This window comes from Cornus florida, unplaced genomic scaffold, assembly GCF_030987335.1.
Source record: "Cornus florida cultivar Cherokee Brave unplaced genomic scaffold, ASM3098733v1 CherokeeBrave_3.0.0_Hap2_Chr02, whole genome shotgun sequence".
Classification (NCBI taxonomy): Eukaryota; Viridiplantae; Streptophyta; class Magnoliopsida; order Cornales; family Cornaceae; genus Cornus; species Cornus florida.
The window spans coordinates 109430718-109454799 of NW_026775572.1; the positions used below are offsets into that span (position 1 = coordinate 109430718).

Here is a 24082-nt window from a genome sequence, read left to right on the forward strand (position 1 = left end):
CTTGATAAATAAAAGAAATAACCACCACACTCTCTAACAGAGAGCTAAAACAAGTGTCCCTAGCTTGGAACTGTGATTGATTATGAAGCTTTTGAATATATGGAGCTCACAAATAATGGATTTCACTTTTATAATATGATTTGGGATGAATTTTTGGAGTGCACGACAACTACTAGACGTTTGTTGGAACTAAAATTGAAGTTGATTTAACTATTAGATTATGATTTGTGTTCCACCATGTTTTGTGGATCTACACAACTTCAAAGGAAATCTAAAAAACCATTGTTTATGATGCAAATGTGTTCTTTGTTAGTATAAGAAGATCAGTTGCATTTGACTCAAGTTCAGGAAAGAAGAGATGGAAAGCTATGTCTAGATTTTTAATTGATCCTGACAATTTTGTGCCAAACTCGAGGTCGAGTTCTTTCTCACGCAGGGAGGATGATGCAGTCCTAACATGGCAGCCTTGTCAACGCCATGTGGATGCTTAGGTTGTTATTTGGAAGATCGAAAAGTTGTCTTGAGAATTGGCTTGCAATTGAAGACTTGAGTTCCGAACTACTTATATTTATATTTCTTTGTATTTTGTGCCTATAAAGTTACGTTTCATTTAAAATTGTCAGCTATGTGTTTTGTGTTAAAAGTTAGGAGTTGCATCCTCTTTAATGTGGAGTACAAGATGAAGATTTATTTATTTATTTTGATAAGTAAAATTGTATTAGAAAACGTTCAAAAGGGGAACGCGTCCCAAGAGATGTACAAATACCGAAACCAAAAAAAGGAGTCCTATGGATCCAAAGAACGCAAAATGTCCATGATTTCATCTAAAGATATACAATTTTTGCCCATAACCCAACTAAAAAGAGAACAAATAATAGAAAACTTCAACGTCCCAATGGAGAATTCCTCCCCATCAAAAGATCTTCTCTTCCGCTCTTTCCAAAGTCTCCACCAAACACAAAGGGGGGTCACCCTCCAATAGTCATGAACATGAGCCCCCACCCTTTGGCCCCTCCATACGTCATGAGCGACGGGACAATGCAAAAGAAGGTGATCAACATACTCTCCATCATTCTTACACAAACAATACCGGTTGACTATGATTTGTCTTCCCTTTCTCAAATTGTCCAGAGTCGAGATCCTACCCCAAGCTGCAATCCAAACAAAAAAGGCCACCCTAAGAGGAGCCATCGAATGCTAAACCGTTTTTCATGAAAAATTGGAACCATGAAACCCTGAGAGGCGGAGAAAAAAGGAACGGACCTGAAAAGTCCCATGGGAAGAAGGCACCCAAGTCAAGAAATCCGAACCAGTACCATCCACCTCCTGTCTATACAAAAGGTCCAGCAAGCCATTGACGTCGTCCAACTCCCAATCCTGAAAGGATCGCCGGAACCGCACATCCCAAGACAACCTACCGCTATCGAGTTGATAACAGTCAGTTACCAAAGCATGTACATCAACAGCAATCTTGAACAACCTTGGGAACAAACAAGACAATGGACGATCCTCCCACCAAGTATCCTCCTAAAACCGGACGTCCCTTCCTTCTTGAACTCTGAACCTCATATGCTTAGAGAACTCATCCCATCCCTTCCTAATGGATTTCCACACCCCCACGCCGACAGCAGATCTGACCAGCCTAGATGACCATCCCCCTCTATCCTCCCCAAAACGATATGAAACAACCTTCCTCCATAACCTATGTCTTTCGCTACCGAATCTCCAAAACCACTTGCCTAGGAGCGCTCTGTTAAAATGGCCAATCTCCTATTCCCAAGACTGCCCAACTTAAAGGGACTGCAGACCTGCTCCCACCGGACAAGATGAAATTTAAACTCCTCCCCCCGTGCGCCCCAGAGGAAGTTCCGTTGAAGCATCTCAAGTCTTCCAACAATAGAGGAGGGGATTTGGAAAAGCAAAAGAAAATAAGTTGGAAGACTTAACATTGTACTCTTCACCAAAGTAACTTTCCCTCCCTTTGAAAGATATTGCTTTTTCCACATAGCCAACCTTCTCTCGAAATGCTCTATCACCGGGTCCCAACTTCCCACCCTCCTTGACGAATCACCCAACAAGCAAGCCCAAGTAAGAAATATATTTTGATAATGATATGGGTGACGGAAGATGAGAATGTAACTTTAGAACTTTTAAACTTGAATTATATTTTGATAATGATATCAGAGCATAGTTCTTTGTTTATCCAACTCTTGGTTGTCTTTTTTTTACCATATTTTTCTTCTTCCCTCCCTCTCTTCCACCCGTGTCAAAAAAGAAGAAACAGTCTAGTTACATTTTAATTTTCAGCAATAAATCATTTTAAAGAATAATTGTAAAATAATTCTTCTAATATAATGCACAACCGGATCCCACACATGCGATTGCTTGCTAGACTGCTAGTAAAAGGAAACCAGCACAGGTGATTTTTCTATATTGTGTGGGAAGATGCTTACGCACAATCTTGTATTTATATGTAAGAGCAAATACATATAGAGATGTGCCAAGGATAGTGTCATCAAACTCAGTTATGAGTCATAATTTGGAATTTTAGGAGAGGGCAGACTGAGGCTTGAACAGTGGTGTTCTGGTCAAAATTTCTAGCTATTATCATAATTATGCTGCTGATATAAAAATTGAAGGAGAAGATTAAAAGACCTAATTTAGTTTTTTATTTACTGTCAAAGGTTAGGTATGTATCTAGTCTATTCCTTCCAGAATCATCGATTAACCTAGCCTTTGGTTACAGGGATCACACTTGGTAAGGACCCTTCTGAATTTTTTTGCTTGTGGTGTTTAGTTCTTATCCCCTTCCTTTTCCTGTTTACAAAGTTGTACCAAAAGGAAGCAATTGTGATTTTTGTTCTAATTATTTCAAAATTTGTCATCAATGTGAGGTCTACCTGGTAGTTGGTAACTCTATCTTCAATGCGTTCAGTGAGTAATATGTGGTAGGATTGAGTTCTATTGTTCTTATATTTTTATTTCAAAATTTCAAATTTTCAAAATATGTGAGCAATTGTGATTTTTGTTCTAATTATTTCAAAATTTCTTTTATTTTTCCTTTATTGGATTGGAATTGGTCTTTTTTGGTTCTTGTTGTGGAAGGTACTTTTTGGTTCTATCTGTACTGGCACTTGATGTTAATCCAAATACCATTTTGGCACTTGATTTTTTACTCAAGTAAAGAGGCCCTTTGTTTTGGTAAGGGGGGAACCCTAGCTCATAAAGATGACGTTCTCTTTGTACAAAACAAACTCATTAAACACCATCAATACTCCTAATAGTTTTTCGTTTTTCGCATTGCCACTTGATTTTTTACTCAAGTAAAGAGGCCCTTTGTTTTGGTAAGGGGGGAACCCTAGCTCATAAAGATGACATTCTCTTTGTACAAAACAAACTCATTAAACACCTTCAACACTCCTAACAGTTTTTCGTTTTTTTGTATCCCATTGTTCCATCGCTTCGTTCGGCAAGCAAAAGATTGAAAGCAGGAATGGCGGTACAACCTTTTTCGCGCATCCTTATTTCTATTTTTCATGCAAGCTTTATTGGGAAGCGTGAAATGTGCTGCTGAGCCGATAAAGGGCAATTAGTAAGGCTTACGGAAGCAATAAAAGAACATACGATAAAGCAATCAAACGCATAACACAAGATATACATGGATCAACCTAAATTTGGTTTACCTCCTTGAATGAGGAGATATTTCACTATAATCATGTTGAGTTATTACAACGGAAGAGAATTCTGAACATTGGATCGTGTACACAAACTCTTACCTTAGAGTTCGTCTTTGTGTACTTTTGCTCTAGGGTATTGAGGCAGGCAGATACTTGAGCCTTGCACCCTGTACCACTTCACGAGACTCCCTCTCGTCATTAGTGCTTTCTTTACCAAACCTATAAACACTCCCTCTACCTATCAACCATTGGCTACATCTGTCTCAACTCATAACTCTCAACAATAACCTAGGTATCTATTTATACCAATTTCTTGTTGCACATGGATTATAGTTTCATAGGGCCAAGACTTTCCTTAAAAAAAATTCCTTAGAGGCGAAGACTTGCCTTACAAGAAATTACCATATAAAATAACTCTATAATGGAATCCTAATAATTGATAGAATTTGAGGAACAAATCCTATCAATCTCCACCCTGACTCAAATTCCATCCAATCAATCATCACTTCCCTCGGCAATTGAATCTGACAACACGTGACTTCAATCTGGCAAACGTGTGATTGCCTCGTTGTATACTTCTCCATCTGTCAAATCTCTGGGGCTGACTCGAGCTCCGTGCCACCCATCATGATTTCATCGTTTTATTAATGGATGCTTCCCCTTCGATCGAACCCTTCTAGCCTTGCTTCAATAGATACTTGCTAGTTCTACGATCAATCGATGCTAGTTTTTCAATCGATCAATGCTTCGACTGAACCAGCACTTCTCTTTACATGCTCCTTTTGCAGGCTCAAGAGTGAACGTTCACTTTTGCGGGTTGAGAGAAAACCCACTCTTTTCAGGTCTGAGAGCGAACCTTCTCTTTTGAGGGCTGAGAGAGATCCCACTCTTTTAGGACTGAGAGCGAACCTTCTCTTTTGCGGGCTGAGAGAGATTCTCCCACTCTTTTCAAGGCTGAGAGTGAACCTTACGGCCCATTGTGACCAAACAATCCGATTGATTGACCCCACCTGCAACTGAACTCCGTTGCAACACCTATTGAGACTCCTTGTGTTTTCTTCTTCACATAAAGGCTGAACATCCTAGACGAACCGTTGGCTTTGATACCACTTGTTGGGGCACAACGGAAGCAATAACATAAGAACATAGAGATCCACTGAAAGCAATAAAGGCAATCGCACACAAAACACAAGATATGCGTGGCTCACTCTAAATTTAGGGTACGTCCTCGGATGGGGAGATATTCCACTATAATCATGTAAAGATATTACAACCGAAGAGAATACTGAACACTGGATCATGTTCACAAACTCTTACCCTTGAATTCTTTTGTGTACTGCTGCAGGGTATTGAGGTGGATACCCGAGCCTTACATTGTGTACCACATCACAAGACTCCCTCTCGCCATCAGTGCTTTCTTTACCAAACCTGTAAACATTCCCTCCTAAAGCTGCCCTCGACGGGCTACATCTCTCTCAACTCATAACTCCCAACAATAACCTAGATATCTATTTGTAGAGTCCCAAACTCTATTCTTGTTGCGCAAGGATTACAATATCTTAGCAGCCAAGATTTGCCTTAAAAAATTCCTTAGAGGCGAAGACTTCCTTTCATGAAATTACCATATAAACGGCTTTATAATGGAAACCTAATAATTGATAGATTTTGAGGCATAAATCCTAACATGATGATATGTGTGTAAGGGTTGACATGTTACTGAATAGTCATTCTTTTGGTTGTCCTTGTTCACTTGTACAAATCACAACTACGTTGTTTAGGTTGAGAATATCCATATTTTGAAGTACTTCCACTAATGATGTTTTGGCTGACTGAAGCAAAGTTGTTCTCCGGCTATTTGTCTTATGTAATTTGTGCTTCATCTCTATGGCTTGCTGCTACTCCTTTTTGTGTGTGCGTGTATCTTGCTACTCCTTCTTATGAATTTGGGTTGTCTGGAGAAGCGTATTGGGAATTTCTCTTTCTGCTCGGGATACGTCCACCCAACCTTTAAATGTAACTTGTATAAATGGGGCATGCTTTTTAGTTAATAATTCCTTGTTTTTGTTTTCATAAAATTCTGTTGAGAACCATTGTTAATCTGTATAGCTTCTTACTAAAACATAAATCATAAAATGAGTGAAAATTTTAGTAGACTTTTATTTGGTCAGTCGAATTCCATATTCTTACTTCATTATTTTTTTTGGACTCATGGTTGGGTGTGTAAATCTATGGAGAATCTCTTGTATTTTTTGGATAGTTTGAGGGTATAGTGGCATTTGGGTTGTGTGCAGTTGTATCTGGAATGCACCCCCTGTTTGAGCGCTTTTCTATAAAATCTTCGATTTATAAAAAAAAAAATTAAAAAAATGTATAAGAAGGACATTTTCTTTGTTAGTCAAAGGGGCTGGAATACTTGAGGTTCAAGTTTAGTGATTCAAACTGATCTACAATGCAGGCAAAAGATGCTGCTAAAGTCCAGAACAAGTGGCTAATAGTAAACTTGCAATCCACCAAGGAATTCAGCTCGCACATGGTATCATTTTCTGAGTTTGCTTGCCTCTTTCCTTTTTTCTGTTGAAAAATTGTGCATTTGGTTTCTGGATCATGTCTCACTTTCAGTAATACGCATGTTGCTTTGTGAAGCTTAACCGTGATACCTGGGCAAATGAAGCTGTTGCTCAAACAATTAGCTCCAATTTCATCTTCTGGCAGGTTTGGATCATGCTTTTGATGTCCATCAGTTTTTGTTTTGGTGCTTTTCTTTTTTACTTTTAATTTGGGATTGTTGAACAGAGTGCTATTTTGTCTATTTGGTATTACCCTGAAGCACACTCATGATTTTCTTATCATGTTCATTATATTGCTCTTATTCATGGTATTGCTAGTTCTAATATGATTTCGAACTGCTGTATGTATAAAGAGAATAAAAGACATTGTATTAGGTGGTATTTTTAAGAACAAATATTATGGTACCTGATGCAACTGTGTTTTGAGATGCCAGTGTGAGATTATTAATTTGTTCCAATTATGGAAATATCAATATAAATTGGGCAATATGGCAATTGTATTAGTCAGTACTTCAATCACTGGTGACTGGTTCCATGTAATGTCATATGTATGCTATTTTGTTTTTTTTTCTTCCATAAATATGTATGCTATTTTGTTCAATTTGTTGTTTCAAAGAATTGAATTGCTTTATATGATATTGTGAAGCTTTTGAATGGTTTCAACTACATTTATTTTAGAAAGTATTTAACTGCAATCAAGCAAATAATTGCGGAGGAGTTAAGAATAAGAAAGTCACATATGTTCCCATACTGGATATGCTTTAGTCCTCTGTCTTCCAAAATATTTGAGTCAAAAATTGAGTTCATTTATTCTATTTGTTAGTTTCAGTGTATCAAATTTGAAAATGCTTATGAAATAGGGATCAAATTTGAAAGTGATTTTGAAAAGAAGGATCAAATTAGATTTCAGAACATTTGTAAAAGAAAATAGAAATACATTGTAAACTTGGGCTCAAAAGAGGGAGTTTTCAAATTCATGTGATAGCTGTTCATCATTGGATGTTACAGGCATTTGTGCCTCCTATATAGTGTGAAGTACCTCCGTATTGCAATTGGGGCCTGTAAGGGGATCTGGAATGTTCAGGATTTGTACTCCAAAAAAATAAAAGAATAAATAAATAAATGAAGTCAAAATCCTTCGTTTTTAATATCTATATTTGGAGCCTGTTGTGTCTTGTGGCAGCTATGATTTATGATAACCATGGGGAAGCACTACTGAATGGTCCTTTTGAGTTTCTCTTTTGACATCTTTTGCCTCTACATCCTTGCTCTGACTGTAATATACGATAAGGCCCCTTTTTGTTTGTTATTAAAATTTTTTCGGGGAGGGTCTATTTCTGTGGCCTCTGATTAATAAATTTTTTGTTTTGCCCCTGGAAAAAAAAAAAAAAAAAGAAAGAAAGAGGTTCTTTATGGCGACTTGTGCAGGTTGTTGGACAATTTCACACACACACCAATTAGGCAATTAGCATCTGCGGTGATGGTGCCTTCCTATATCAGTTTTTTATTTTTGTATTTTTATATCATATGAAGTTTATTGAGGTAAAAAGAGAAAGTAATAAGCCAAGGAGATCTAATCAAAATAAAGAGAAAACCTAACAGAGGAAGTGCTTTGCAGGGTTGAAGCATATACCCTGCTGCCTGCAGAAACTACAAAAAAATTTACTTATGAATGTCATCACTGTTGAACTTCATAGCAACCACTTGTTGCTTGACCAAAAAGGTTGGTTTGTCTACAGAGATTGATTAAATGTATTATGAACCATTTAGAAAAATATCCTTGTTGATGAACTGCTATGATGCTATCTCCAATTTACCATTGCTACAAATTTAGCTGCAACTGGTTTCTGGTGAGTTTTGCTTCTTGCTTTAATGCCATTTATTTGCGGATGGGTTGCATATCCTTGTATCCTTTTGCAAAATTTTATCAGGTAAATTTATTAGTTTTGTCATTTATTATAGCTTTTTATGAGATAAAATACACTTAACCTGTGTGACTCAAGTCACTGGTGGTAGAATATGGGATCTAAGGTTGTAAGGATGGATGTGTCTCGAAAATAAAATTTGATCAATATCTTATGTTCTGAAGGTGCCTCATTCTTTTTGTTCATTATCTATGTTATATCATCTCTTATTGTGTTCACAGGTATATGATGATACAGAGGAGGGCAGGAAGGTCCATACGTATTACAAATTGGATTCGATTCCTGTGATTCTCGTAATTGACCCGGTCACAGGGCAGAAAATGCGGTTATGGCGTGGGATGATTCAGCCAGAGAGTTTGCTGGAGGTATATGTTATATAATTCCTGCAACGAGTTATACAAAATTTGTATTTCCTCAGATATGTATGCAGGAAAGGGGCTAAGAGATTTCATTATATAAAGGTTGTCTTATATATAGCATCTCTGCCAGATTTGTATGCAGGAAAGGGGCTAAGAGATTTCATAATATAAAGGTTGTCTTGTATGTAGTCTCTCTGATTTAAGATGTATCTTTTTATCTGTAGGACCTATTACCATTCATGGATGGCAGTCCCAACGATCATAATTTCAGTCTATCTCATAAACGTCCAAGAGAAAGTTCCCAGACTTCACCTCACAAAATTCAAGGTGTTTCAGGCTTTTATGCTATTTTATGTGCCTAACATCGTGTAACTTTGTTATATGTGTATCCATGATCTTTTACTATAATGATCCAGTATGCTTTAAACTTCAAGATTTCTTCTTCACTGTTCATGCTATTGATAGAGTGGTATATGTTCTCTTCTTTTATCTCAATCGTACTTCCATTTAGTGTTTCCACTTATATGTTCTTACTATGCTGTTTTACTCCTCAAAACATGTTAATACTTGATATGCTATAAGAAAATTTGGTTATTCTCGGAAGAGAGAGAGAGAGAGAATCATTAGTATATTGGTGACATAATTTTAGAAATGATATTGTCTAATCTGGAATTTTATAGCTAAATAATAAATAGCAAACTATGAGACTATGACTGCATAAAAAAAAATTGTTGGTAATATTTTTGTTTGTAGAGAATGAAATCTGATGGAAAGATACATAATCTGGAAATTAATCTTAATACCTCCAGGAATGTACAGATTCCCAACATATAAATTTCATTTTTGTTCCTTGTGTAAAGGTTATTCAAGTGTCTGTTATTTAATTACTGTTTTGGCCACTGCATCATACTTTCTGGACAACCTACATCATTTAATTTCATATTCCTTGGTGTCATTGCTTGATGCAATGCTAAAAGTTCTGATTTACAATTCTAAAGACTGGTCACTTTGTTGTAAGTAATACCGATAGTTACATCTGTGTACAATCTTCTCCTCTCAAGCACCCTACATAGACTGAATCCACATTAGGTAATTTCCTTTTTATTATTATTATTATTTTCTTTTAGGTAAGAGAGACATACCCAACTAATATACACCCATTATTGCCCCGGTAGGGACTTCAGCCCTTAACCTCCCATGCGAAAAGTGGAGGAGATACTGCTAAAGCTAAAGACTCGGTGGTTTTCCTTTTGCGGTTTCATATTACTTCTTTCTCTGGATATTTGTGCATTTTTATTTAATTAATTGAAGATGTCATACACCATTTTTTTAAACCTTTAGTTCTTCCTCTGATTGAGTGTTTAGCTCTTCTAATTATTCATTATTTCCTTTTGAATGCCCTAGGAATTTGATTCACTACAAAGTATTCCCCTAAGGTTGGACTTATGACAACATGCTATAATTTCTGAAATAATCTCTTAAAGCCTCAACGTATAAGTAGGTGATTTCCATATATGGTACAGGTTCTCTGTAATATGTCCTAATAAATATCTATTACAACTTTGATTGACTTAAGTTATATCACGGTATTTTCATCTTGCTGGTCAAGACATACTGAAATCTAGTCCGGATTATATGGTCTGTATATAATATTCTTCTTGCATTAGGGTTTCCTCCTCCTGTTGAGTTTTCTCTATGTTTTTCCATTGTCCCCTTCGGTACGTCACTGTGACTCAAAGTTGTGTATTAACTGACTTCAGAGGCTCCAGTGGCTGCAGATGCAAAAAATGAAGAAGATGAAGAAATGCTATTAGCATTGGCTGCTTCAATGGAAGGCATGAAACATGCTACTGGAGTTACCTCGGAAGACGTAACAAATATTGATGAGGACAAAGAAATGTGCTCAGTAAAGAAGCCTGTGTATCCACCTCTTCCTGAAGAACCTAAGGGTGATAGGAACCTCCTTTGCAGGGTGGGAGTCCGTCTTCCAGATGGACGCAGGCTACAGAGGAACTTCTTCCGCACTGATCCGATACAGGTAAAGTTTTCTTTCTAGCTTTCTTAATTTGATCTCTTCATTTTTTTACTTCTCTTTTATATATTTTATCTTTATTTATTTATTTTTTCATCCTCCCATATAGATTTGGTGGACCTACAGAGATATCAAATTATGTTTGTAATACGAGGAACATAGTACTTGGATTCACCTGGGTTCACGTGAACCAATATGAAGAAAACAAATAATTAAAATATCTTGACAAATGAGTATTTGTTCATTAAGCCATTGTCACACTTCAAGGCTGCAGTAGAGAAAAATGTACATTGAGAATTATAGTCAATGAGTCCTTAATAGGTTGGCTTCTATATATCTATATAATCACTAGACATGTAAGAAAGTAGATTAATACTATGTACCTCTTATAAACATTATTAATATTTCCATAAACAGCTACCTTGATGACGACATTCCAAATTGATAACAAGACTAGAAATAGGAAAATTTATCATGCACAAAATGGTAGTCAACCTCATTGTTTGGTGCATTCCCAAGTAATAAACGGCTAGGTTAGCAGCCACATTCTAGTTGCCAGATTTCACCATCCTCTACCAATAATAACCTCACCCACAATATGTCACATATTGCGTGAGCCATTGTCATGGTTGCAAAAGGGGAACACATCCCTCAGAAAATACACAAGGCCTAATAGGGCCTTTAAACTCTCTCAGAGTCCAAAAAAATTACGTACCTCCTCTATGGATTTACAATTTCTTCCTAGAACCCAACAAAAAAGTGTGCTAATAATGGCGAACTTCAACGCCCCAATAGGATTCTCCTTTCCTTCTAAGGATCTCCTATTTTGTTTCAAGCCATAAACACCCCCAGATGCACAAACGTGTACAGCCCCTCCAAGGCTCAATCAAGTTTCTAGATGAACAAGGCATAACCCACTGAATCCTGAACAAACCAACAACAAAACCCAGCAATTGCAAGCCACTGGGAAATGCAAAAGAAGGTGGTCAACTGTTTCCTCGTTTCTCTTGCACATGTAGCACCAATTGACTACAACTTGTCCCCTCCTCCTCAACACTGCTTTCCATTCATAGAAAGCCACATTGATAGGTGCCTTGGAGCGCCATATAGCATTCCACGGGAAGGGATCCCCTGGGTCATCGTAATACACATGTAAAGTGACCGAACATCAAAGCGACCCTGGGAACATGGAACCGACACCCAAGAGTCATAGACACTAGCGACAATCTCCTCGCAGTACAACTCCTCCAAAAAAACAACGGCATCCTCAACCTACCAATCCTGAAAATGCCTTGAAAATGCAGATTCCATAACGTTCTCCCGCTATCGAGACGATAGCATGTCTATCTGTAGCAATCCTGAAGAGCCTGGGAAAAGTGAGCTCAAGAGGATGATTGCCACACCAAATATCCTCCCAAAAATGGATCCCGTAATAATATCGATGCAAGATGCTCTTGCCTTGATAAACCTAATGTGGAAAGATCTAGGCCGAATTGTTAGGAAATTAGTTAGGGAGATTTTTAGGAATTATCTATAGTTAGATAGTTGAACTTTTTTATATTTTAAATAAGGAGTTCCTATATTATAGGAATTATGATCTGTATATATCTTTTCCTTAGATATAATTTGTTATACACTTCTATATATATAGGCCTGTAAACTAACATATTATATTTATTAAGAAAAAAAGGGAATATCAGAATTTTATTCTCTTTCACCTTTGTGTTCAGAGCCGCCCACACTAGGACGGTAAATTACTCCATTGTTCTGCTGATTATCCAATAAAATCAGCAAACATTCATCGTTAATTCTGGCCGTTTATACCAGAATTATAGAAGAATTATTCGTTGTCTTTGGACGACTTCTTTGGTTAAATCCGTGATGTCTGGAATCTCCATTGAGGAAGTTTCTGCCGATTCTTCAAATGCTCGGAAATCCTAGATCACTTCATCTGGTTCAGGTGACAACCCAATCCTCCAAATTACCACTCATCGGCTGAATGGACAGAATTTTCTACGGTGGTCTCAATTCATAAAGTTGTTCGTCTGAGGGCGGGGGAAGATTGGTTATTTAACTGGTGCAAAGCTGGCTCCAAAGGAAGATGATCCATCATATGCCGTCTGGGATGCATAAAATTCCATGATTATGTCATGGACTGATGGCTCGTGAACTCCATGGAGTCGGAGATAGGCCAGACATATATGTATCTCTCCACTGCCAAAGAATTATGGGACACAGTGAGTGAGTCATACTCAGACTGGGGCAATTCTGCACAAGTCTGAAATTAAAACAAGGATCCGAGAAACAAGACAAGGAGATCAGACTGTTACAAAGGATTACAACATATTATAAGGTTTGTGGCAAGAATTTGACCTCTTTTATGATTTTGAATAGAAGTGTGCAGTTGATAGTACCCAATTCAAGAAAACAGTTGAGATGGACCGTGGATTTGAATTTTTGGCTGGACTTAATATTGAGTTAGACAAAGTGAGAGGACGTATTCTAGGCAAAGAGCCACTGCCTACCACTAGAGAAGTCTTCTCTGAAGTTAGGATGGAAGAAAGCCGCAGGTTGGTGATGATGGGAAAGAAATCCTCTAGCACTCATAATGAGAACTCTGCACTCAATGTAACAGCCACTGAAACGGCAACAGCTGCAGTCAATCCAAAACCAACAAATCACCCACAACGGAAGATTGAAGAGAAAGCCAAGATCTGGTGTGATTTCTGTACCAAACCAAGGCACACGCGAGAAACATGCAGGAAACTGTTGAAACCGAGACATCTCCATTCAGTAAGGAGTAGCTTGATCATCTCTCCAAACTGCTGAACCAAACTTAGGTTTCAAGTGTCTCCTCAGGTTCTCTTGCCCAAAAAGGTTGCTCTTTAAGTGCTCTCACTAGTTCTTTAAATCCGGCACCTTGGATCATTCATTCTGGTGCATCTGATCATATGACTAGTTTATCATATTTGTCTCCAGTTGCAGGAGAAGGTTCTATAGTTGTCTCAGAAAACCTTGTTTAAAATATGTCCTCCATGTGCCTAACCTTTCATGTAATCTTTTATCAGTTAGTAAACTCACCGAGGATTCTAATTGTGTTGTCAAATTTCTTGATTCTCACTGTGAATTTTAGGACCTATATTCGGGGAAGATGATTGGCAGTGCTAAGATGGTTGATGGACTCTATTATTTCGATAATGAAATCTTCAAGAGTGGACAAACTCAAGCTTCGAGTAGTAGTGATATTTCTATTTCTGTTAAAAGTCAAATAATGTTATGGCACTATAGGTTAGGCCATCCCTGTTCAAAAATTTAAATCCTTTGTTATTTCATTGCGAATCTTGTCAATTATCAAAGCATCATCGTGTTTCTTATCCTTCTCATTTATATTAAGCATTCAAACCATTTTATTTGACTCATAGTGATGTGTGGGGGCCTTCTTGAGTTACTAATGTGACTTGAACTAGTTGGTTCATCACTTTCATTGATGACCATACTAGAGTGTGTTGGGTATATCTTTGAGAGAAAAATCTGCGGTTACGAGAGTGTTTAAAGAGTTCTATGCAATGATTGAAAACTAGTTTCAAACCCAGATTCAAGTATTTAGAACCAACAATGAAAAAGAATTTTTCAACTCTATTCTTGGTGAAGCTGTTCTTACAGCTTCATACTTGATCAACAGAATGCCAACTAAGGTATTGAAATTTGAGATGTCTAGAAACAGCTTACTGTCAATTTTTTCCCATATTAGGATCTTCACCTCATTACCTCTTAAAGTGTTTGGATGCACTGCTTTTGTACATGTTCATACACAGGACCGTTCAAAACTTGATCTTAGGGCTGAAAAGTGCGTGTTTGTTGGGTACTCTCCTAAACATAAAGGGTATAAATGTTATAACCTCACCTCTAGGAAATTCTTTGTGAGTATGGATGTGACTTTTTTTGAGACTCAACCCTATTTCACCAAAAATACTCTTCAGGGGGGGAGTAATGAGAGGGAAGACCATTTTTGGGAAGTTTTAGGCACTTTACCATTGCCGAGTGTTTCACTAAACTCTACCTTACCTACTGAATCTACTGAACCCACTATTTCAACAACTCCAAAGCCTATTGAGTCAAACATTATAGACTACACTTCAGGGGGAGAACCACTTCAAATCCAACCTCAATCTGAGCTCCGTGTTTGCACTCGAAGAAGGAAGGATCAAAATAAAGAGCATCAACCTACTACCTGCCAAGAAAATTGTTCTGATAAAGGCAACTTGAATGAAATAGGTATTTTCGTCTCTAATCCATCTTTAAGTCTTGAAACCAGTAATGAAGAGAGCCTTTCTCATGACCTTGACATTGCACTCAGGAAGGGTACTTGCTCTTGTACCATGCATCCTATTGCTAAATATGTGTCCTACCATAGATTGTCTCCAAATTATAGAGCTTTTTACCACTAATCTCTCTAGTGTTTCAATTCCTAGAACTATATAGGAGGCTTTAAATCATACCGAGTGGAAGGCAGCAGTTATGGAAGAGATGAGGGCTCTTGTTAAGAACAAAACTTGGGAGATTGTTGAGTTGCCAAGGGAAAAGAAGACCGTAGTCTGCAAATGGTGTTCACGGTCAAATGTAAGGCTGATGGTAATGTTGAGAGATACAAGGCGAGACTCGTAGCTAAAGGCTTCACCCAAACATATGGAATAGATTACCAGGAAAACTTTTCCCTGGTGGCAAAGGTAAATTCCATTCGGGTGGTGTTGTCTCTTACTGCAAGCTTGAGTTGGCCATTGCAACAGTTAGATGTAAAGAATGTGTTCTTAAATGGTGAGCTAGAGGAAGAAGTGTTTATGAATCTACCACCTGGAGCTGTAAAGGTGTGTAAATTGAAGAAATCGCTATATGGTTTGAAACAATCACCCAGAGCGTGGTTTGATCGATTCACTAAAGCTATCAAGGGTCGTGGATATTGTCAAAGTCAGGCTGATCACACTCTGTTCTACAAACATTCAAGTGATGGTAAGATAGCCATACTTAATGTTTATGTAGATGACATAATCTTGACCAAAGATAATATAAGAGAATTGGAGGATTTCTTTTCTTGCAAAGGAATTTGAGATAAAAGATCTTGGAGCTTTGAAATACTTCCTAGGAATGGAATTTGCTAGATCCAAGAGAGGGATATTTGTCTCTCAAAGGAAATATGTGTTGGATTTACTTATAGAGACAAGTTTACTTGGCTGCAAACTGGTGGAAACACCTATGGAGCCCAATTTAAAGTTGCGGGCAGCAAGTGCAGAAAAAGTGGTGAACCAAGAGCAATTCCCAGGGTGGCTCAGTATAATTTGAGGCCTTAGGCGAAAAAATATATAAAAGTGGCCTTTTAATATCTAATGTATAGTTGATCCAACTAATCTTTCTTGTCACGTAATTGATCTTAGATTTATTCAACTTATACTTAATGAAAAAGGAGGAAAAATATGTAAGAAATAAGAAGGAAAACAAAACAAAGAAGATAAAAGTTAAAATAAGAATATGGAAAGTTTTACAAATTCCGGAGAAAAAAGAAACAAGTTTTTACTAAACCCTCTGTTATCTCTGTTGAAAAGTTGAGGGAGAGAGAGATAAAAAAGAGGTAAGACAAATATATAAATCTTTTGGTTCCTATTAAATCTCTATTGGTTTGGGTCTAATAATTGATACAAATAAAAATTTTAAGGAGGTTATAATATACAGAAATAAAAAAAAAAAAAATTGGGGCCTTTCTATTGGGCAGAGTTTAATAATAAGAAGGAAATAACATTTTTAGGAAGGTTATAATTATAATATAAACAAATAAAAATATTTGAAAGTTATAATATAAGGAAATAAAAATTTTGAGGGCCTTTATATTGGTTGGAGTTTGATAATAGGAATGAAATAAAAAATTTAGGAAGGATATAATATAAAGAAATAAAAAAAAAAAAAAAAAAAAAAAATTGAGGCCTTCCTACTGGCTTTGGCTGGGGCCTTAGGCGACCACCTAAGTCGTCTAAGGTCTAGTCACCCCTAGCAATTCCAAAGGCCGGTTGGAAGACTCATTTACCTTTCACACACTCGGCCAGATATTGCCTTTGCAGTGGGTGTACTGAGTCAATTTATGCACTCACCAGGAGAAGAACACTTTGAGGCAGTCTACCGGATTCTCAAATACCTAAAGGGAACTCCTGGAAGAGGTTTGTTGTTTGAAAACCACGGCCATCTAAGGATTGAAGCCTATACCAATGCTGATTGGGCAGGTAGTGTGACGGATAGGAGGTCTACTTCAGGTTACTATACTTATGTTGGTGGCAACTTGGTTACTTGGAGGAGCAAGAAGCAAACCGTTGTAGCAAGGAGTAGTGCAGAAGCTGAGTTCAGAGCAGTTGCTCATGGAATTTGTGAACTTTTGTGGCTGAAAAGATTACTTGAAGATCTTAAAATCTCAAGTCCAATGCCTATGAAGCTTTATTGTGATAATAAAGCTGCAATCAACATAGCTCACAATCCTGTCCAACATGATAGGACTAAGCATGTGGAAGTTGATTGACATTTTATTAAGGACAAATTATAAGGAGTGATATGCATGCCTACAAGAGAACAGGTAGCAAATATCCTCACTAAAGGATTACCGAAGGGGCAATTTGACAATCTTACATGCAATTTGGGAATGCAAGATATTTTCGAGCCAGCTTGAGGGGGAGTGTGGAATGATCTAGGCCGAATTGTTAGGAAATTAGTTGGGGAGGATTTTTAGAAATTATCTATAGTTAGATAGTTGACTTTTTAAAATTTTAAATAAGTAGTTCCTACATTATAGGAACTATGATCTGTATATAACTTTTCCTTAGATAGAATTTGTTATACACTTCTATAAATATAGGCCTGTAAACTAAAATATTATATTTATTAAGAAAAAAAGGGGAATATCTGAATTTTATTCTTTCACATTTGTGTTCACCTAATAATATCTAAGTTCAGATAATTTGGACACTAAACCTTCCCAAGTACTCCTTTTAAATATCTCAATAATGTTGTTCTGGAGTCTCCATAATTGACTAACTACTATAGTGTGAAAACCAGAGTCTGTCTAGGTTAGAGTTAAGCAAATTAACTTTCCTACAAGACTTTTATATCCAGGATCCTAAAATACTTCATTTTTATCTCTGACAAATTTGGTCTTAGGATCCATTGAGTTATCGACAACTTTACCACTTAACATCTTTGTGATAGATAGTCTTTTAGTTGGGGGATAAAATGATGTCATATACCTTGCTAGAACAATGACTGTCTGAATTGATGTTTATTCATAATCCTTCAAGTACTATTTTCTCATTTAGCTTTTGTTTTGCAGTTGCTGTGGTCATTTTGCTACTCTGTACTTGAGGAAGCTGAGTCGCGTCCATTTCGCTTAACGCAGGCAATCCCAGGGGCTTCAAAGTTTCTCGAATATGATAGCAAATTAACATTTGATGAGTCGGGGCTTGCCAACTCGATGATTTCAGTTACATGGGAATGAAGATGATGTTTCGGTACCTTTTTTGAGTGTGTTGCGATCACTGGAATCTTGCATTGAAGAATTTTGGAGCAACTGCTAGAACATTGTTTCTTTGTTTGTTGCTTTTAAACACAGGGGTCTCTTGGAGACAACTCTGTCTTATACTGCATCTTGTTTATTACATATAGAGTCCTCGTCAGGAGCATGGAAATCACACTATTATCGTATTTATCGTTATATTGTACAATTTCAAGTTTGTTCCATTTCTTGCCTTTCAATTATGTCTGATACTATTGCTTTTACAACTTTAGGTTCAATTTCATGTAAATCCTCTGGTGCTTGTAGCCCGCGTACTTGCATGTTGTGGTTTTTGAACTTTATATACCAACCGTCATGTTTGTGGTTCAAGTTGAAATAAAATGTATATTATCTGCCAGTCGAAGTATTTTTGAAACAAAGGTAGAATCCAGATTAGAAAAAAAGGAAAAATAGAAAGATGTGGAAATTAGGAAATGTTGTCTGAAGGCAGTGGTTGATTAATAGGAGTTCTTCATTACCTTGAATTTACTTGATATAAGTCAGGATCTATATCTCTGTGGGTTAGCTGAAGCTGTGCAGAAGTTTTTGGATCTATATCTCAGGGCACTCAAAATTGGAGATACAGAATTGAAAGTACGTACTTCATGTGTTGGATCCTCGAAGTTAATCTTCTTGTTTTTTCTTTTTGTGTACTGTACACGAAGCATATTCCTAAAATTTATTCATAAAAACTGAATTATATTCTACAACCCAATCGTACATGGAGAATTAAAAGGACTCATCAACACCAAAAGAGAGAGACTATTGCAATAACGCACGCAAAAATACATGCATGCTTCTACCAAACTCGTGGACGAGCTGTTGCAGGAAGGTTGCCACCACCCTCAACACCTGGGTTGGGGGACAAGCGTATCATCCCGGCCGGCCTGGAATGTAACCACCAGATCCAGTGCTGCCGATGCCGGCCACATGGATATGGATACAGATATAGAAGGCATAAAATGCTTCTATTTTTACAGAAATTTTTCAGCAAGTTTTCTTGCACCTTTTCGGTTTTCCTGTATCTTATCTGCAACATAAACATAATTGAACTCACAAAATATGAGAATTTCTTTATATTTTGCGTGAAGTGGGTCGGAGCATCCAACAATACACTCAGCTACGCACAATACAGCTGTCGAATGCTCTATATATATATATATATATATATATATATTGCGTGAAGTGGTCCATCCTCTCTCACTAAATATCATCTTTTCCGTACCTTAATTTTCTTCGAGAGATCACCTTCTGACTATGAAAAGCTCTAGAAAGATGAATAGGATGTATAAATAGAACTTGCGTGAAGTGGTCCATACTCACTAACTATCATCTTCTAAGTATCTGGTGAATAATGTTGAGCCAGCCTAACATTTTTTTTTAATCTCCACGTGTAATGTCCCTAATATATATATATATATATATTGAGTTGTTGACATGTCTTTCAATTTATTATTCATATTCACCAACTTATAGTAGTGGGAGTGGATGGAAGAGTAGTTTGCAACGCCTAAATAAACTTGCAAAGTTGAGTGGTGAGTGCATCCGAGAACTAGAATTAGAAGCTACATGTCTAGAACCGGTACGAGGCTGTGACCGTGAAGTACCATCAATAGCCTAATGAAGATAATAATCTGGTTTCCCATATTTTGCCCCATGGCCGGCACTATATATGATTGATATATCCAAAATTGAATATTGCAAAAATTAAAAGCAAAAACTATGAAATAAAGTTATATGTTAGGCCAAAATGCATGCATGTTGTCAATTAAGTTTAGTGCTACTTTCAATTGAAAGGTAATTAATGAGTGAAGTAATTATAAGGTTTGTTCATGCCAAAGATGTGTTAGTTACAGTACTTGTTGGAAAAAAAAACCACAAAATTAATGAACAAAAAAACATCTACAATGACTCCGACCACTCATTAAATAGGTAGGCACAGGCTAATCTAAGAAATATGAATAATGCCATACGCAATGTAATTGAATCAACATCCTAATAAATAAGAAAATAACATGTGAATTGATACATCACCAATGGCATATTTAGGGGAGGGCTGGGCTCGGCTGGGCTCCAGCCCACCCAAAAAAAAAAAAAAAAAAACAAATTATTACTATGGATAATTTTAACCAAGCCTAAAAAAATAATAATAATAATAATAATAAATAAAATATATTTTATTATTAGTATTACCCACCCACACAAGCCCAAATCAGTTAAGCCACAATACTAAAATAAAGGCCCAAGCCAAACAAGCCCTAATAAAAAAAAATTGCTTAAGAAATTATATTATTAAGAGAAGTGATAGATCTTCCGACTTCAATTGCCGATTACTCCTCTGAATATAACGTGATTGGGAATGAGTGGAAGAGAAATAGATGTTTACGGGAATTTTTTTAAGAGTTCCAATAGGATACAACCACGTTATATTCGTAAGAAGAGTCGACAATTAACGTTGGAAGACCTATCATTTTTCTATTATTAAATTTATGTTCCATTAACAATTTCTAGATCCGCCCTTATACATCACCCCCGCCCTCCCTTGTGTTTTTTTCCCTTTGTAAGAATGCAAAAAGTTATTACCAAAAGTCGAGAATATATGATACAATAAAGCCCACGACACGATACACCTGAAAAATGAAAATCTTTAATTCATGCCGACAAATACTCTCAAAAGTATCTAAAAATTAAGTGAGATTAGATAAGAATATGAAAGTAATGACAACCAAAACACAAATATACAATCACAAGGTAAAGAGTGTTCTAAGGGATCCCATAGCACTATTGTCAACAAGTAATAAAAAAATAAAATGAGAGATGACTGTCAAACAAACCCTACTGGCTGGGGCTGGTTTGGCATGAATCAGCCCAGACCCAAATGCAAGGGCCACCACAGGTAAGGATAAACCCGCCAAAAAGAGTCCAGTGAAAGTAGGAATAGCCTTGTGCGATAATACAAAGCAGCAACAAAAGAGAATGTTAAACATTAAACCCAAACAGAATATATTTTATTAAAAAGGAAATATGTAAGCACTTAATTCATATTCATATTAAGAGTAAATATACATACATATATATATACACACACACACACACACAGTAGTTAAAAAAGAATGTGCAAATGTGCAATGTATTTGATTAAAAATCTTTACTTATCTAAAAAGAGTAATATTTATATTGTAAGTGCTTGACTTTGATAAGAATATATATATATATATATATATATATACACACTTTCTTTTTCTTTTCTTTTTTTGGTGAAAGGCAAATCAAATTAGATATATTAATTCCAAAAAAAAAAAAAAAGATATATTGAATTAGGTGGGAACATACAAACATATCAAGAACTAAACAGAGGCAAACAAGCCCAAAGGCTCTACATGGCCAAGCCCAGACAGATTAAAAGAAAGACAACACATCAAAGCCACATAATATTAGGCCCAATCCAAGACCTATCAAACTTAACTCTCAAATTCAAAAAAAGATTAGGACTGTTGCTCTAGGGCATAATCCTGTCCAGTGAGCTAGATATGGATCCAGAACAATCAGGAAAATATAGTAAATAGGGATAATTTTATTGATACCCTCTCAGGCTTGGCCAAATATCATTCTCAAATATCTTTCGAAAATAACTAGGTCAATTTTTCACTTTTCCGTCACAATTTCCGTTAAAAATATGTAAAAAGACAATTTTGCCTCTAATTTTTTAATCTCATTTATCACCAAATATCAAATTACTTTTATGACCATTATACTCCTCATCTCCACCTCCACAACTACCATGTCATCTCCACCTCCACCTCCACAACCACCGTTGTCAAACTAAGCTCAGGCCTCAGGTCCAACCAACAGGCCTCGGGCCCAAGAATCTATACCATTTTAGATATTAGTAATTATTACATGCATGTAAATCCCTCTTTCAACTCATGCATTACAAAATTTAGAAGACGTGTTATGCCTAGTATCTTTTTCCTGTTCAAATTAAAAGGCTGAGAAATTAGAAAACTGTAGACGGTAGAAAAAAAAATAATACTGAAGAGTCGACAATATTATCAAGTTCACCAACAGAATATACTGTCCAATTCAAAGTAGTTTCTATTCAAATATTGGTAACTTTATCTATTACTATTAGCACACAAATATAACAACTAATAAATTGAAGCCCCTGGAAATATGATCTATGGGTACGACTGGAACTAAGAAGTACCCCAGATAGCCATAGCCATAGGTAACATGAAAAAAATAAAATAAGAATTAATTTTGGTATCAAATCAAAAACACATTCACACGCACATCTTGATTGAACCTAATTTTTTTTTTTTCACTGATTGAATCACCTAATTTCACAAAACACAGTCAACATCTCCGGTGGCCGTGATGGCATCTTCCTGTTTTAATTTTGGTGGTTGGGTTATAGAATCGGCAGCATCTTTGGTGGCGGTGATGGCATCTTCCTGTTATAGAATCGGTGGTGGTGGTGGTGATGGTGGTGGAGAGAGAGGAACGGTGGTGGTGGGGAGACAGAGAGGAGTATATGTCTGTGTAATATATATATAATTTGTAACTTTACAAAAGTTTAGGGATATTTTAGTCTTTTAATCCAATTGTTTAGGCTAAAAAGTTATTTTGACAAAGTCAAAGGGTATTTTAGTCATATTTTATATATTGTCAGAATTGTTTAACTAACAGGTGGGGTGTGAGTGAAAAACGGAATAAAAGTTTGTAGCATGAGTGATAGTTATTTTCGAAAGATATTTGAGGGTGATATTTGGCCAAACTTGAGGGGGTGTCAGTGAAATTAACCCTAATAAATAAAAGTCAAAATACAGAGAACACCCCTATATCACACCTCTAAAAAACACTCTTAAAGTTTCAATTTGGTGCAAATAGGTCCATCTGACAAATTTAAACCATAAGTTAATTAAATTACTCTTACTCAATAATTTTATAAAATATATAAAAATAAATAATTTTATAAAATGACCGAAAATAACACTATTGGTGGATGCCCCTCTCATGCAAAAAATGCCCCTACAGTTTAAATCTGGTGCAAATAGACCCCTCTAACAAATTTAAACCCTAAATTGACTAAATTACCCTTACTGAACCATTTTATAAAATATATAAAAATAAATAATTTTATAAAATGACCGAAATGACACTATTGGAGAACACCAGCAATGGACAAGTAAAGATAAAAATATAAAATAAAAATAAAGGTATAAAAGAATAGTAAATATAAAAATAGAAAATAAAAAACAAAAAACAAAAATAGAGTACAAACTATAAAAAAAATTTAAAAATTTTCAAACTCCGAAAACCCGTGCACACTGATATTGTAATTTATTTATTTAAATTTTTTGTTTAACAGTATTGGTACGAAAATAAAATAAAATAAAGAAAAAAAATTTAGTAGAAAAGAATAAACTGGAGTCTCAAAAAATTCAAATTCTTGTTCTACAAATTCTCAAAGTTTTTTTAAAAAAAAAATGTTTAAAGATATATATATATATATCTATAGAGAGAGAGAGAGAGAGAGAGAGAGAGAGAGAAGAAAAAAGTTTTTTTAAAAAATAATATAAAGTAATGCAAACATACCCCCTTGGGCATTTTCAGAAGAGAGGGCAAAACGGGTATTAAAGCACTAATTTATGTCGGGGGTATTTTTGCACAATTTGAAAAGATTAGCAGTATTTTTTGGTACACTTTTTCAAATAGGGAGTAAAAAGTGCTACGCTGAGTATTCTTTAAGCGTGTTTTCTGCACTTGTCCCAAATAATTATATCGTGTTTGTGTAAGTGGATCTTAGATTTCTTGATTCTTTGTTTAGTTCTCACTATATTTTACTCTCTTGTTGGTGAGCTGAATGAATGCAGAGACGCAAGGATGTAAAAGGGTTTGTAAGTTGATTCATCAATGGTTTTATATGACGAAGAAGGT

General features: G+C 36.1%; 1 protein-coding gene across 3 annotated transcripts in view; it reads left to right on the forward strand.

Moving 5' to 3' along the window:
- The window catches only part of LOC132295542 (plant UBX domain-containing protein 7), a 75026-nt gene extending 56699 nt beyond the window's left edge, over window positions 1-18327 (forward strand). Inside the window, exons 5-10 of one of the 3 annotated variants that reach the window (XM_059793840.1) lie at window positions 6133-6210; window positions 6321-6389; window positions 8391-8534; window positions 8753-8855; window positions 10289-10566; window positions 17921-18327. In XM_059793840.1, coding sequence (XP_059649823.1) covers window positions 6133-6210; window positions 6321-6389; window positions 8391-8534; window positions 8753-8855; window positions 10289-10566; window positions 17921-18085 — 837 coding nt within the window. In that variant the 3' untranslated portion in view covers window positions 18086-18327. The remainder of the gene's footprint in view (window positions 1-6132; window positions 6211-6320; window positions 6390-8390; window positions 8535-8752; window positions 8856-10288; window positions 10567-17920) is intronic. The other 2 variants (XM_059793842.1, XM_059793841.1) reach the window with 2 other exon arrangements.
- The last annotated feature ends 5755 nt before the right edge of the window (window positions 18328-24082 follow it).